Below are 15,275 nucleotides of genomic sequence, written 5' to 3'. Positions count from 1 at the left end.
TCAAAGTTTTAAGGAAAATAGTTGCAAACCCACCTGTGGATGGACCCATGATGCGCCTGTAGAGGTGGGCATTTCGGCGGGAGGAGGAGGCGCGCACACTGCGCACCGAGGGCGACTTGGAGTAGCGGGAGCTGCGGATGACGTCCAGGCGGGCGGTGGCCTCGATCCGCCCGAAATCGTTCTCCAGGGTGACGCGGTATAGACCGGCATCGTCGAAGGAGACCTCATCGATCTCGATGATGCGCAGGTCGTCGATCTCCTTGACGGCAATGCGCGGCGTGGGCGTGACCACGAAGCCATCCTTGTCCCAGGTGGCCCAGGGCGTGGGATGGCCGGAAATGGCGCACTGGAAGCGCACACTGTCGCCCTCCTCGACGACGCGATTGTAGGGAATGGCGAGGAACTTGGGCGCCGTGATGGCGTTGCGGGCGTCACTGCGCCTCCGCTCCGCCACGCCGCTCAGATCGATGCTGCTAGTGCGATAGGACATGCGGAGCGGGGAGAAGCTCCTCGCAGGTGTCGATCTCGGCGTGGAACGGGGCGTGGAGTGGGCGGAGAGCAGGCCACTGGGACGCGTCAGCTGGCGACTCAGCATGTTCTCCTTCTCCTCGGGCACGTCCACAATGATGCACGCGGAGGAGAGACTCCGGCCCACCGAGTTTTTGGCCACGCATGTGTACTCGCCCTCATCCTCCGGATAAACGCGAGGAATACTAAGCGTCGCTTTCGTTCCGTCGAACGACATCACGTAGTCGCGATCGCTGGGCACCACATGCCCATCCTTCTCCCAAATGATAAATGGCTCCGGATCGGCCTCCACATGGCACTCGAGCGATATCGCATCCCCATCGCAACAGCGCAGGTTTCGCAAGTTGCGAACGAATCGGGGAAGGGTCTCGATGTTGCTGTTGATTATACAAATATGTGTTTTAGTTACCTAATTCTGCTTATCTATGGAGGATAAACTCACCCATGTCGCGTGTGCACTTTATCCATGCGGCTATTGTTGAGTATATCTGGTAAATTAAAAAAAAACATTTTGTCAACTACTTAAATGGTTTGAATCTGGCGCCCATCTACAACTGCTTGCTATCAACTGCTTGCTTTTAGCCAAATAAAACTAATCGACTAAATCGAATACAAGTTTTATTATCGATAAATAGTTTAACATCGATGTCTCCCCACCTCTAACTTTGCTTATCCGCTCCAATGTTTATTATTAGCAACCAATGTTTATTATTAACAACCTATTTTTTGCCCAAAATTTTGGAATTTTAAAATGAGGGGCATGATAATTGTGCCGATGGACCTGGAGCCCGGGTTCCGCAAGGCGGACATTCACAACATACCCGCTCTAAACATCGGAATGGTGTATAATTTTTGCCTATCCGGCGCCTCCGAGAAAACAATGTGAGTGCCGTCCCTTTCGCACCCTTACCTTGTATACTTGATATAAGTGTTCCCAATCTTCCCAAATAGACCAACGGATAAAAGTGATCTCCTGACGGATTATGTCCAGATGCGAAGACATGGCGATGTCTGCGAGCTCAAGGGATTGGTCTTTTCCGCTTTAGACTTTGCCAACACGGAAACACACGCCAATGTGGCGCTCAAGGTCGTTGAAAGTGCCCGGATTATCACAGATGGCCAGTGCAGCCTGTGTCCCACCGGAGGTGAGGATTACTCTTAGTAGTAGGAGATTAACTAGTAACGAAAATGCGAAACCCTTTCAAGGAACCTGTGTCCATATCGTCGCCTTCACCTTCTGGCTGCTAAGCAAGAGCACTGATAGAAATCCCTCCGCTGTGGTAGAGTTTTGGGGCTACGAACTGGAGACCCTGGTGCAACCGGAGCCCACCACAGCCACCCGCATCTGTGATATGCTGCCCAAGGACGAGGTGCGAATGGAAAGCGAACTGAGCTCCCAGGAGCTGACGCCCCCCGAAGGACAGGCTTTCCTGGAGACCGTACTCGAAGAACTGGCCACCTGTGGCCGGGATTCAGCCCTCTATCGCCAGTGTGTGGACACCAGCGATGAGTTCGAGCCTCTGTTCGTGCACCATGCGCTGCTCCGAGCAGCGGAGTACAACATCTCCGATGTGGCCAGCTATGTGCAGCACATGGAGGCGCAGGCCCAAACGGGAATCATCGAGAGCATCTACGATGTGACCCGAAACCAGTACAAATCCCGGTTGTGGGTGGAGGTGCAGTACATGCGCATTCGCTGCTCCATGATGCACCTGATCATCAACCGCAAAAGGAGCGAGGATGACGAACAGATCTTCAACATGATGTTCTGCAAGGGACGGGACAAGAACAACGAGGATCGGGTGCAGCAGAAGCAGCACAAGCGATTCATACTGAAGCAGACGGAGAAGCTGGAGAACAAACATTACGTAGAGTGCGGACTGATCATCCACGAGAGCTTTCCCTTCCTTTGCGCCGCCCCCGATGGCATTACGGACGATCACATCGTCGAAATCAAATCGCCAAAGACTGAGGAGGACTTCGAGAAGTACCTAGAGGCTCGCGAATCCATAGCACCCAAGTACATGGCCCAGATACAGATCCAGATGTTTGCGGCCAATGTCAAGAAGGCACTATACTGTGTGCTGAGTCCCACGTTCGAGGTCAACGGAGCGCTGCACTACGTCTGGGTGCAGGCAGATCCGGAATTCGTGGCCAGTTTGCTGGCCATGGCCGAGGAGTTCTGGCGCGACGTGGCCTTTCCCCGCCTAATGAGTATCTACCCGCAGTTTGGACAATAAAGAGCTTACCTTTGGCGAAGATTTGTAGCGATATTACAGCCTTGGCTTCGCCATGGCAATTGCTGGCTATCACGGAGTAGGTGCCGGTGAAGTCCAACTTGGCGCTGGGTATCTCCAATCGGTACTCGGGTCCGTCTCCAATGCGGCGGAAGTGGGGCGCGTCCTTGTAGTACTCCGGCTGCGGGCGAAAGAGAACGGTGCACGATCAGTGGGACTGGGCTCAAGCGAGCTCAAGGTCACGCCGAGATGAGTTTCGTCTATAAGGACTTGTGCGGCTGCCGCAGAGCATGAATCACGACTGCCTGTACACAAATGTCGGTGACGCTGACTCTCTGCTGCCGTTGTTATTATTGTGTTAAGCTTATGGCCATATAAGCACAAAATTCAGTTTCGAGACTGTCGAATAGGAAAACTGGTAATGGGTATACGTTGACCACCCTGACCTCCTCCTCCTCCTGCTCCTCCAACTCCTCCAGCTTCCTTGGTCGTCAGTGCACGACACAGTGGCTAATAATATTTTTTATATATATATATTTTTATATTTTTTTTAGCTTTTTTTTCCTTTTTGGCTCTCACGTAATTGTTTGTTGCGAACAAGCCTGTTATTTGATATGGGTTGAACTTGAATTAGCGTTTGACAGCGAATCGGTTTTTGTAAGATCTGTGGTCTTGTATAACGCGCACCGTTTCACTATGACGCACTTGTCCGTAATCCGAGCCAGCGTCAGCTGCCCCTGCACTCTATTCTTCACGTGCTTTTCCAGCCACTTTGTAGCCGTATCTTGTTACCTCAAAGAGGGATGCTCCGCCTGTTTGGACACTTTGTTCGCGCTCGCGGATCAATAAAAAATTAAATTCTATCCGCGCGAGCAACTGTGACAAACGGTCTACTAAAGTGTCTGGCCCACTGGGAGCTGCCTTTTTATACTAAAATTTAAGCGGAAACTATGTATATTCCAACTTCCTGATGGCAGTAGGGCCCACGTTGCTGGTTCACCTGAACTTGAGCTTCTGATAAGGCAACGGGTTTGGAATCGCGAGGAGGTGGTGATAGAACGACCCACATTTGCTAACGCCGCGAATGCAACTGACTAACCGACCGCCAGTTCTCCGGAGAACTGCGCATGTGCAGCATGCCGATGTCGACTAAACTCTCGTGCAACGTCATACAGTCATTTTCGTATTCATGCTCGTACTCATACTCACATTCAGAAAATCGCGCAGCCAAACCACTTCGGGCTTGGGATCGCCAACCACCTCGCAGAATATGATGACGTTGTCGCCCTCGTAGGCTTCGCTGGATCGCGGCTTGACCACAAACAGGGGCTCCTTGGAATAACTGCGGGAAAGTGATTCATTAGATGAGGGTTTCAGTAAGGGTCTTAATTTTCCATTTTTCACTATTTTCACACTAGTAATTAAATTAAATATTTAAATTAGACCCTTAAATTTACAAAATATATTGACAGATATTTTAATGAATGTTCAATGTTGGCAATCAATATAAATATCAATATATAAATATAATAATAATATATTGCAGCCTTACGAAACTGTTTTCAATATATTTGTTGAAGGCAACGACTTTGATGCAGGCTTCAAAAATATATAAAATCTTTAAGTATATAAATAGGCACAGGGCCAACAATAAAGCAACATTTCAAAATTAAATTTTTTTTACAGGTTAAAATTTAAAAATCTATATTTTATATTTGGAAATTCAACGAGAAATTTGAGATCAGTGAAAACCCTGAATTATATTATAAGCAATACTCACGGCAGGTCGTCAGTCTTGATGCTTGGTATTTCCAGGGATCGTTGTGAAGCCACCGTCTTGTTGTCCTCCTCCTCTATGGCCACCCGGCAGATGGTCTCCACTTTGCCCACGACATTGGAGGCGACACACACATAAATGCCGGCATCGCGGACCGTGGCCTCGGCAATGATGAGCTCCACAAATCCATTCGAGTCCAGGGTGGCGGTCAGACGTCGACTTGGACGCAGGCGCATCCCGTTGCGATGCCAGGTGACTCCCACGGATGGATACGCCTCTACCTTGGTGGACAGACGGATTTCGGAGCCCTCGCGGAATATGTAGAAGGGATCCAGTGGCACATAGAAGTCTGGTGAGATGTAGGCCCGGATGCCCTTGTCGACCACCAGGGTGCAGTGACAGGAAACGGAGCCCAGTTCGTTCTTGGCCAGGCAGGTGTAGGTGCCACTATCCTCCAAAGTGGTGGCTGCGATTTCCAGCGTGAAGAACTGTCCATCGGAGCTGATCAAATGCTTCCTACCAGTGTGGATGAGCTGATCGTCCTTGTACCACAGGATGTCCGGCACGGGATAGCCCACAATCTGGCAGGTGAGGCGCACTGGATAGGTGACCTGAACGCGACGGTCCCTGAGGCGCATGGTGAAGATGGGCAGCGAGTCACCCACATCGGCCACATTGCGTCCGTGGGCGATCTCCTTTAGCCGCGAGTCCGCCTCATAGATCCTCGAATCGGAGACAACCTGGAGGCGGGCGAATGTGGAGACTCTGCCCTTGGAGTTGGTGGCTTCGCAGGTATAACGACCCGAGTCCAGTTCGCTCACAGTGGCGATGGTGAGTGCGCAGGTGGATCCAATCTGCCTAATCTTGACGCGCTCCGAACTGCTGCTCAATTGGATGCCGTCCTTGAACCATGTGACCTGCGGCCGTGGAGCTCCGCGCATATTGCACTGCAGGGTGAAGGAGGAGCCCAGCAAAGCCTTGGCCTGGCCCGGCAGGATCTTGACGAACTCGGGCAGGCACTCAACGCCGCCCACTTGGAGGGGCGAACTGGTCTGGACGGTGGGACCCCAGCCGTAGCGGTTCTTGGGCGTCACCCGGAAGTGGTACTCCAAGTTGGGCTTCAGGTTGAAGGCGTCGAAGGAGTTTATGGGCGTGAAGACCCAGCTCACGCCAGTATGCACCGCCCTCGTGACCCACAACCCAGGCCTCAACTTTGTAAGCCATCACCGGAGCCGAGTTTGCACTGACGGGCTTGCCCCACGACAAAGAGATGTGGGTGGGTCCGGAATCGACGACCAGTGGCTCGGTGGAAATGCAACCCGGTGGATCTGAGGGATGGCAAAACAAAACTCGTAAATGAATGACACTCAAATGGGCAAATGCAAATGGTGTATCTCAATGGGTGACCTCAATTAAAACTCTGCACGCCCCGGAGAAATATATTTTTTATTTTCTTGTTTCCACTACGTAAATGTATAAGCTGGATTGCTGTGCTTTATATAATACATTATTAATAAAAGTAATTAAGTCAATCGTTCAGAAATACTAACAAAAGATAAATACAGGAATAGTTTCTGTGGGCTGGGTTTCTACGATCTCACAGGAAATTTCTTTTGTCGTTTGTGGTTTGTTGTGGCGGTTGTTGAACCGATCTGCAAGAGATGCGAATGAGGTTTGGCATCGTCCAAGGACACAAACGGACATAAACGGACACAAACGGACAACAGAACGGAACGTAACAGACAAGAAAGGACATTCCACAGGATAGCAAGACCCACTTAACACTCCACAACTCACCTCTGAAGTACGAAGTATCGCTGTAACTGTCCAGGGGAAGGCCCCAGCGTGATTGTGTTGGCGTGGCGGAGCGAGCTCGCGGGTTTACCTATAAGTTTTGTAGTCAGAACGATATATTATATTGCTTTGAATGAACACATAGAGTCAGGAAAGTAGTAGACTGAGGGCTAAGTATATGATATAATTGTAATTGTATTTGGTGCTTTTGTTGGAGGAGGCGTTCGAAATTTTGCAAAATAAATTGTATATTAATAAGCTTTAAGCTTCTTCTTTCTTTTTGGGTATTTTAATCTGGAATAAGAGAAGAAAAGCAGAGAAGAGAATTGCAGAGGTTAGTGAAGCGAAAGCGATAGAGGGACAGCCACAAGCAACAGAGCAACGGCAGGGACATACAGATCCCGAAAAACTCGGGGTTTAGACACTCAGCCTACCGTCACAGTGACGAATATCCTGTCAGTGCCAAAGTTGTTGCGGGCCACCACGAAGTAAGTGCCAGAGTCGGAGATCTGGGCCTGCTGTACTGAGAATCTTGTGTAGTCGTCGGACACCTCTTTGCTGACCCGATCCGACTGGGTGATGTCCTTCGTGCCCTTCATAAAGGTGACTGTGAAGGAGAATTTAGCGTCTACTCCAAATCAGTTGGGGAACTTTCACTTACGCTTTGGTTTCGGTTCGCCGGCAATACGGAAGGACAGTGAGAACGGATCACCCACGGCGATCTTCATTTCGGTGTCTGGGCGGGACAGGAACAACGGAGGACGTTCGTCCTTCTCAGCTCCCACGGCCACATCGATGTTGGCATGGGACTCAATGCGTCCAAAGGCATTGGAGGCCCGGCAGGTGTAGGTGCCCTCGACCTCGGGACCGGCATTCATTATGGTCAGCGTGTAGACGCCGCGATCGGACAAGGCCTTGACATTGGGTCCGTCCACCACCCGGCGATCGCGGTACCACTTGACCTCGATGGGTGTGCTGGTCTGCATGAACTCGGCCGAGATGGCCACGGTGCCTCCATTGCAAACGGTCTGGTTACCCAGGGGCAGCAGGAAGTGCGGCTTGTTGGGGTCACGGTGGAAGAAGCCATGCGTCTTCTGCAGCGAGTAGTGCTGGCGACCCTTGAAGTCCACCTGGTGGGAGATCTTGTTCTCGGCTCCCTCGTTGCGGGCCACACACCAGTAGACGCCCGAATCTTTCTCCGTGGGATTCAGGATGACCAGCTTAGCGTAGCCATCGGCCTGGTCGCTCAGCTTGTACTTCTCGCCGTTTTCGATGGGCTCGGTGCCCTTGATCCACTGAATCTCAGGACGCGGCTGGCCTCGTACGCGGCAATCCAGAACCAACTCATTCTCGTTAAGAGAATATGTGTCTGCAAAGGCGAGAAATTAGTTGGTTTGCCTATCTCCTGAGGAGCGGTTAACAAAAGCGGTTAGAACATCAAAGATGTACAAAAGCGAGAGTGAAATTAATAGATCTTTTTTCAGATGGGTAATACCTCGGATGGGCTGCGTAAAAGTACTTGGCAATGGGGATTCCCTGAAGTGCTTGTACACACGCAACTGGGCATGAGTCAAACTTTCACCAAAATCGTTGGTGGCACAGCAGGTGTAGTTGCCACTATCATCGGCCACCGCCGCAAAGATCTCCAACGAAGCCTCTCCGTTGAGGAAGAGGGTCTGGTAGCGATTTTCGCCCCTGGGGAGGGGCTTGTGATTCTTCAGCCACTCGATGTGGGTGTTCTCGTCTCCCGACACGGCGCACAGCAGTCGGAGATTGGCTCCCTCCGAAACAGTACGATCGTGCAATAGGGTGTGGAAAAGTGGCTTCGCCTTGCCCACGCTGCGCAGCACTCGATCTCCGGCTCGATGCAGTTCGCCATTGCCATTCACCTGACTGCCGGTGCTCAAGTGCGATTGACTGCGGGACCAATCGCGTTCGCTTACTGCGGCAATCTCCTCCTGGCTAACGTTGATCAGACGCTTGAGATCTGCTGCCTTAATGGTGGTACTGGTCGAGTCAATGCGATCCTCGTGCTCGGCATAGCAGGCAAAAATGCCACAGTCGGACGATATGGGATTGCGGATAATCAGCTTCCTAACGCCACCGGGTTCTTCTACTGTTCTGTAGCGATTGTTGCATATGGAGTGGTCATCACGCATCCAACTGACATTGGGTCGTCCGATCACCTGACAACTGAGCACAATCTCGTTTCGCTGGGCATCGTAGGACTCTGTGGAGAGAATATTGATTAGCTGAGTATTTTATTTTCTTTTCACAGAGGCCAAAATATTATTTACCTGTTATAAAACTAGAGAAACTTTCTGGCAGCTTTCCACTCGACTGATCTAAGACGCTAAGCTGGCCAGCACTCTCCACCGTCTGCCTGCTGTTCTTCACTACACATCTGTAGTGACCACTATCCTCCACTCGAGCATCGTAAATCTCCAGGCTAATGGCTCCGTTTATGTTGTAGATCTTGTGGCGGGCATCTTTGGTAACACGCTCATCGTTTCTCAGCCAGTGCACATCGTCGATGATGCCAGTCACATAGCAAATGAGCTGAGCCTTGTTACCACTTCCAATGGTCATAGTCTTAAGACTGGTCTCCAAATTAAGACGCAATTTTGCCTCACGGGCCTTTGCCTTGGCGGCAGCATTGTCGTTGGTGGTGGCAGGGGAGGATTCATCCCGCTTGATCTCTTGCATCACCTTGTCAATCGGTTTCTTTTCAGCAGTTCGCTCCCTCACATAATCGGATGCCTGAACAAATTTGCTGATCTTCATCTGGCCATTCTCGCTCTCTGCATAGCAAGTGTACAAGCCGGAATCATTGCTGCCAAAGTTAGTAATGGTGAGGAGTTTCACTCCATCACTCTGCTCTGCATACTGGTATTTCGCACCTTCAACGGGAAGGAGAGTATTGTCCCTTTGCCAATATATATGAGGCTTGGGACTTCCTGAAACCTTGCACTCCAATGTGAGCTGGTTGCCCTGGGAATGATATGCATCTGAAACATGGACGACGATAAAAGACAAGCACCAAGACACATAAGACAAAGTACAAATAGAGGTTTAGGAAGGAAGCTTAAGGTTTGTTAGTTTTCTTATGATATTTCTAAGACTACATATATAGATACACTTAGCTCATAGGCACAAAAACATTCACCTGGACGCACGAAGTTAGACGACTTCAACCTTCACATGGAGCCTCCTACCTTTGATGCCCACTACAAAGGTGGGCGAGATAACCTCTGGCTTGCCCGTGCTGTACACAAACAAGTTGCAAGTGCTCACAATTTCGTTTTCACTACCCCTGACTCGCAAAGTGTACTCGCCGGCCTCCTCCTCGGTAACACCAACGAGATTCAACCAGGCGATGCCATCTTGCATTGACATTTTGCTCTTTGGTCCGAAGGCGATTGGTTGATCACCGAAGAACCACTTGGCCGTTGGCTCCGGTCCATCAATGTTCACCATCCACTTGACATTGCTGCCCGACTTCACAGTTCGGTTGGAGAGGAAGTTCCTGAAGTACAGGCGCTTCCTTAGATCCGGTGGTGGTGGCACCTCGCGTCTGGAAGTGGTTTGCTCCTCTTCATTATCCGGCTTTGGCTTCCTGCGACGCTTCTCGCCGCCTTCTCCTTCGGCGCCTTCTTCACCAGCTGGAGCCTCTTCATCTCCCGCCGGACGTGGTGGTCTACCCTCCCTGGGCGGCGAGATGCGTGGAGCTCTTACTCGTGGTTCCACAGTGATCATGTGGACGATCTCCGTCTTGCCCTCGCGATTCTCTGCCTGGCACACGTACTTGCCGCTGTCCGAGGCCTTCGGATGACTGATGAACAGCTCACAGGTGCCATCGTCGTGGTCTACCTGCTGATACTTCTCGCTATTCTCGACCTTGACGCCATCCTTCACCCACGTCACCGACGGAGTTGGCAGACCACGCACATGGACGTCCAGCTGCAGTTCGTTGATCTTGCCGTGCATTGTGTCTTTAATATTTCGGGTGAAGGTGGGTGGCACATCACCGGTGCCCGGATCCTCGTACACTTCCAGTTTGCATGAGGTGGAAGCCTCTCCAGTTTCGTCGCGACCCCAGCACTTGTACTCGCCATTGTCCTCCGCGGTGGCACTCATGATCTCCAAAAGACACAAGCCCTCACTGTACCGTCCTCTGATCTTGGGCGAGTTCTGGATCTGCTCGCCGTCCTTGAACCACTTGACCTGTGGCTCCTTGGCCTCCAGGAAGCACGAAATCTTCACCTTCGACCCCTCGGCCACAACACGATCTCGCATCGAGGTGCTGAAGTGAATCGCAATGTTCTTCTCGCGACGCTTGCTGGACAAACTGCCCGAATCAGAGGCATAGTCGGATGCGTAGGCTGAGGATGCTCCTTCATCCTCCTCCTTGCGACCACGTCTCTTTCCCTTGCCGTCCTCAGCCTCCGATTCCGGTTCGGCAGCAGCGGCTGGTGCCGCCGGCTTCTTTTCCACCGGTTTCTCCACCTCCTTGGGACGCAGCAGACTCTTGTCCGCATGGAACACGCCATGGATGTTGTCCGCAATGTGATGGGCCTGACCCTCAAAGAGCACATAGTGGGAGATCTCCATTTTGCCGGCGCGACTTTCGGCCTTGAGCACATACTTGCCGGAGTCCTTGTTGTCCGGCCGATCGATGATGAGCTCACAGGTGCCGTCCTGGTGCTCGATGAGCTGGTAACGACCGCCGCTCTGGATTTCGATGCTGTCCTTGAACCACTGGACCTCGGGCGTGGGCTGTCCCCTTACGGCCGTCTCCAGGATTAGCTCGTTGGTGTTCAGGTGGTAGGTTTCTGGGAGAGAAACACCGAGAGACGGGTTACATAAAAAATTGCCAACAAGAAAGAACCCATTGCATAATGGATTGTATCAATGGCATTGCACAATCCAGATACACAGTGTTGATGGCTAATTATAGATGGATCGTTTGACGTCCCAACATCTTACCTTTCAAAGAGCGAATAAAGACGGGCTGTACATCCGTGTTGACCTTCGGCTGGTAGACATGCAGCAAGCCCGAGGTGGTGATCTTGCAATGCTCGTTCTGTGCTATGATGGAGTAGGTGCCCGAGTCCTCCGCCTGGGCATTGGTAAACTCCAGCACTGCCAGGCTGTCCCGGTTCATGTTGCGAATGTTGTTGCCGTACGTGACCGGCTGGTCGTCCTTCAGCCACTTGATCATGGGCTGCGGCCCTCCAATGACGGCCTGCAACTTGACCTTGGATCCCTCGGCCACGTACCGATTGGACAGATTGACCGTAAAGTAAAGCATCTGCTTGGGCGAAGGATCGGGCATCCGGCTACGTCGCTCGTAGCCACCTTCTCCACCGGCAGCGGCTCCCTCTTCCTCAGCGTCCTTCTTCTTTTTCTTGCCCTTGGCCTTGCCACCCTCGGCGGGCTCACCTCCTCCTTCCTGCATGGCAATGGCGGACAGGATGCTCGAACGGCGCGATGTGTGGGTGGTGTCGACAACGACCGTGTGGGTGGTCGACTGACTGCCCAGCTTGCTCTTGGCTGTGCACACGTAGATGCCGTTGTCATTGATCGTCGGCTTGTTGATGATCAGCTCGCAAATGCCGTCCAAGTGCTCGATCTGCACCACCCGATCGTCGAGCACCACGGGTATCTGGTCCTTGGTCCACGAGATTTCGGGGCGGGGGTTGCCGCGTACCTTCGTATCGAGAATCAGATCGTTCTGCGAGGCGTGATACACATCTGAGAACAAAGTCAATCAATCAATTTCGTCTATTTTCGTACGCGATCGACCTCAATTTGTGTAGCACATCGAACACACAAGTACGTGAGACTGTTTTGAGGATCGTGTAACCGAGACAAAACACTTGGCCTAACCACAGAGCACACATGTACAGCACAACTAGGGACAGGTTAAAATACCTCTTAGGGGTAGGGCGAAAATGGGCTCCGACTCGTCGCCATCCGCCTGGGCAGCATACACTTTGAAGTAGCAGGAGGTTTCGATCTCGCTGAGATCGTTTTTGGCCACGCACTTGTAGACGCCCGAATCGGCGGCTGTGACGTTGCTGATCTCGAGAATGGCCTTGCCCTCCTCGGACAGGTTCTTGATGTTGCCGCCCACCACGACCCACTTGTCGTCCTTCATCCAGCGGGTGTTGGGGTCGGGTCCAATCACAGTGGCCACAAACTTGATGGTCGATCCCTCGAGTGCCATGCGATCGCGCAGTTGAGTGGCAAATGCCAGCTTCTGCTTGGCGGGCACCAGCTTCTCCGGAGTGGCCCTTACCGGATGCAAACGCGCCTGCTCCTCCTCCGCCTCAGCCCTTCTCTGATCGGAGTCAGCCTTCGACTTGAGGGCCGCTTCCATGGCCTTTTTAGCCTGCTTCAAGCTGTCTAGCTGAATCTTGTCGCGGGCATGGAAGATTCCAGGGACGTGGTAGTGCAGATTCCGGGCCACCTCGACAGTGTGGTTGATTTGGACCTCTCCACTAGAGTTAATCGCCTTCAGGGTGTAGATCCCACTGTCCTTGTTACCGGGCTTGTAGATGAGCAGCTTGCACACGCCGTGCGCCTCCTCCAGCATGGTGAACTTGTAGCTGGGCTTCACCTGGAAGGCACCGCGCCACCAGGTGATCACCGGACGCGGTACTCCGTGGACATGGCACTCGATGGTCAGCTCATCGTCGCGCAGATGGTAGTACTCTGAAAAGGGGTGCAATTAGAAGCTCTTAGGCGGACCTCGGAAATCGCAATCGCCGACGACAAATACCTTTGATATACTGAATGGAAGGGGGTTTGGGTTCGTCCTTGAAAATCTCATAGACGGTCACAATACACGACGACGATGTCTCGTCGTTCTGGTTCGAGATCACGCACGAGTACTCGCCGGAATCCAGAATGGTGGTGTTTAGGACTTCCAGCACCAGGATGTTGTTGTTGTTGATGATGCGATGGCAGCCATCGCGTTCCAGCTGCCTTCGATTGTGATACCACTTGGCAGATAGTTCGGGGCCATCTACGGCGCAGGCCAAACGGACGCTCTGACCAGCTTCGACGGCTCGATCGGAGAGGAAGTTGATGAACTTGGGATTACGGGCCTGTTCCCGGCGACGTTGCCAGTCGGCATCACGCTCTTTCTCGCTAATCCTCTTGGCCTGGCTGTATTTGCGCATTTGCTGCATGAACTCCTCGCCCTCGATGGCGGCGATGCGTTGCCATTTCTCCTCCTCGTGGGGATCGGGGCGAACGAATTCGTCGGAGGAGTCACTGCCACGACGTTTCTCCTTCTTCACGGGCTCGGCTACCTCATCTTCTTCCTCTTCGGCCTCACGTTCATCGCCCTCTTCGGCGGCATAGTCCTGATCCTGATCCTCGTCGCCGTAACCAGCCTCAGTGGCCTCATCACCCTCTTCGCCGACGGCTGAAGGATCCTCTTCGTCCTCCTCGGCCTCGGCTTCTTCCAGGGCCCGCTGCTCCGCGTCCAGACGATCCTGCTCCTCCTTCTCCGCTGCGAGACGCTTCTGGCGCTCCTCGAAGGTCTCACCCTTGGGTTTGGCCCGAGCAGCTGCTTCCTCGGCGGCCTTGGCCGCTGCCTTCGCCTGCTCTTCCATCTGGAGCACCATCTTGCTCTTCTTGGGCGGCGGCTTGGCCTGCTGTTGCTCGAACATCTTCTTGCTGGCTTTTTGACCACCGCCGATCTCCAGTTTCAAGGTCAATTTCGGACTGGGCGACTTCTCTTTCTTCTCCTTCTTCTTGGGAGGAGCCTTCTTTTTGCCCTTCTTCACGGGCTCATCGTCGTCGAAATCGACACTGTCCTCCCGATCCTCGCCGCCATAATCACCCAGATCCTCGCCATCCTCACCGGCCAAAGGACTCATGTCCTTGTCAATGGACTTGCGCTGGACACGCGGCTTTCTGGCCTTCTTCTCCTTCTTCTTGGGCTTGACCTCCTCGATGATCTCCTCCTCCTCGACCTCCTCGTATTCCTCCACAACGTAGATAACCTCAACGTTGGACACATCCATTACGGCAGCTCGATCGATCACCGACAAATCGGACGTTATGTAACGCACGGGCTTTTGCACATCGACCGGCTCGGAAATATCCATGACAAGGGCGCGATCAAAGACGGCGATATTGCAGGTTGTCTGGCTCTTGATGTCCCTGCCAAGTTCGAAGGGAGTCTTCTCCTTTTCCTCGCGTTTCAGGAAGGGAGTAATGCTGCGCCACGTCGAGGGCGTGGCACTTCGTCGCACCATGTACAGGGTGAACGGAGTTTGACTGCGGCCATGAATGGGCGTGGCACTGCGTCCGCGAAGGCTTCCAGGAGTGGGGGACTTAAGCTTGCGCTTCTTTTGCGTCGGCACCTGCAGGGTATCCTGGGCTGCTGACGCCTCCGGTTCAGCCGAAGCCCTCGGTTCTATATCTCCGTTCTCCGTTTCTCCCATTTCGGTTCGTTGTTTTCGTACGGCCTCTTTCGGTTTTGGAAGGATTAATGATCGTTAATGAAAACCGAAAATTTGTTATCCGTCCGAGTCGTATATGTATGATATTCTAAATCAATATATATAGCCCGCAACGGTTCGATCGAGTTTTTTTTAGGACGTAAGACGTCCGTTCGATGCAAAAGAAGATTCACGACTGTCACCGAACGTAGTGAAAATTGCGAAAATACATTCCTTCAGTCGAATTGAATTGAATCGAATCGAAACGAGTCGATCTTAGTTCGATCCCCAATTGATTGTTATGCTAAAAACAATTTTACGAATTCTGTTTTGTTCGCTGCCGACGTCGTACAAACACACGCATGCAACATTGATTGCCAAAATGCAATTCTATTTTAATACTGGCCACTTTATTGAAAATGCAGATGCAGATGCAGGCAGTAAATTTAAGTAAACGCAATTATATAAGTGAGAGCACAC

The 15,275-nt window shown here is 52.1% G+C and overlaps 3 protein-coding genes across 3 annotated transcripts in view; 1 reads left to right on the top strand and 2 right to left on the bottom strand.

The window, feature by feature from the left end:
* LOC128256463 (muscle M-line assembly protein unc-89-like) overlaps nt 1-15,101 on the bottom strand; it is a 24,954-nt gene extending 9,853 nt beyond the window's left edge. The window contains 13 exon segments of the mRNA XM_052986841.1: nt 34-905; nt 971-1,016; nt 2,778-2,946; nt 3,975-4,107; nt 4,546-5,696; nt 5,698-5,870; nt 6,340-6,427; nt 6,771-6,943; nt 6,998-7,705; nt 9,552-11,168; nt 11,323-12,090; nt 12,271-13,053; nt 13,121-15,101. Coding sequence (XP_052842801.1) covers nt 34-905; nt 971-1,016; nt 2,778-2,946; nt 3,975-4,107; nt 4,546-5,696; nt 5,698-5,870; nt 6,340-6,427; nt 6,771-6,943; nt 6,998-7,705; nt 9,552-11,168; nt 11,323-12,090; nt 12,271-13,053; nt 13,121-14,798 — 8,359 coding nt within the window. The 5' untranslated portion in view covers nt 14,799-15,101.
* LOC128256470 (uncharacterized) lies at nt 1,061-2,787 on the top strand. Its single transcript, XM_052986861.1, has 3 exons — nt 1,061-1,410; nt 1,480-1,673; nt 1,735-2,787. The coding sequence occupies exons 1-3, from the start codon at nt 1,280-1,282 to the stop codon at nt 2,766-2,768; spliced, it is 1,359 nt and encodes a 452-aa protein (XP_052842821.1). The 5' UTR covers nt 1,061-1,279; the 3' UTR covers nt 2,769-2,787.
* The window catches only part of LOC128256466 (titin-like), a 10,959-nt gene continuing 4,020 nt past the window's right edge, over nt 8,337-15,275 (bottom strand). The window contains exons 2-3 of the mRNA XM_052986856.1: nt 8,634-9,344; nt 8,337-8,564 (exon numbers count right to left, since the gene is read on the bottom strand). Of these exons, the coding sequence (XP_052842816.1) occupies nt 8,488-8,564; nt 8,634-9,344 (788 nt within the window). The 3' untranslated portion in view covers nt 8,337-8,487. The remainder of the gene's footprint in view (nt 8,565-8,633; nt 9,345-15,275) is intronic.

Source organism: Drosophila gunungcola (assembly GCF_025200985.1).
Source record: "Drosophila gunungcola strain Sukarami chromosome 2R unlocalized genomic scaffold, Dgunungcola_SK_2 000020F, whole genome shotgun sequence".
Lineage (NCBI taxonomy): Eukaryota > Metazoa > Arthropoda > Insecta > Diptera > Drosophilidae > Drosophila > Drosophila gunungcola.
Note: the sequence above shows the minus strand (reverse complement) of the source record. Positions and strands in the feature narration are given on the sequence as shown.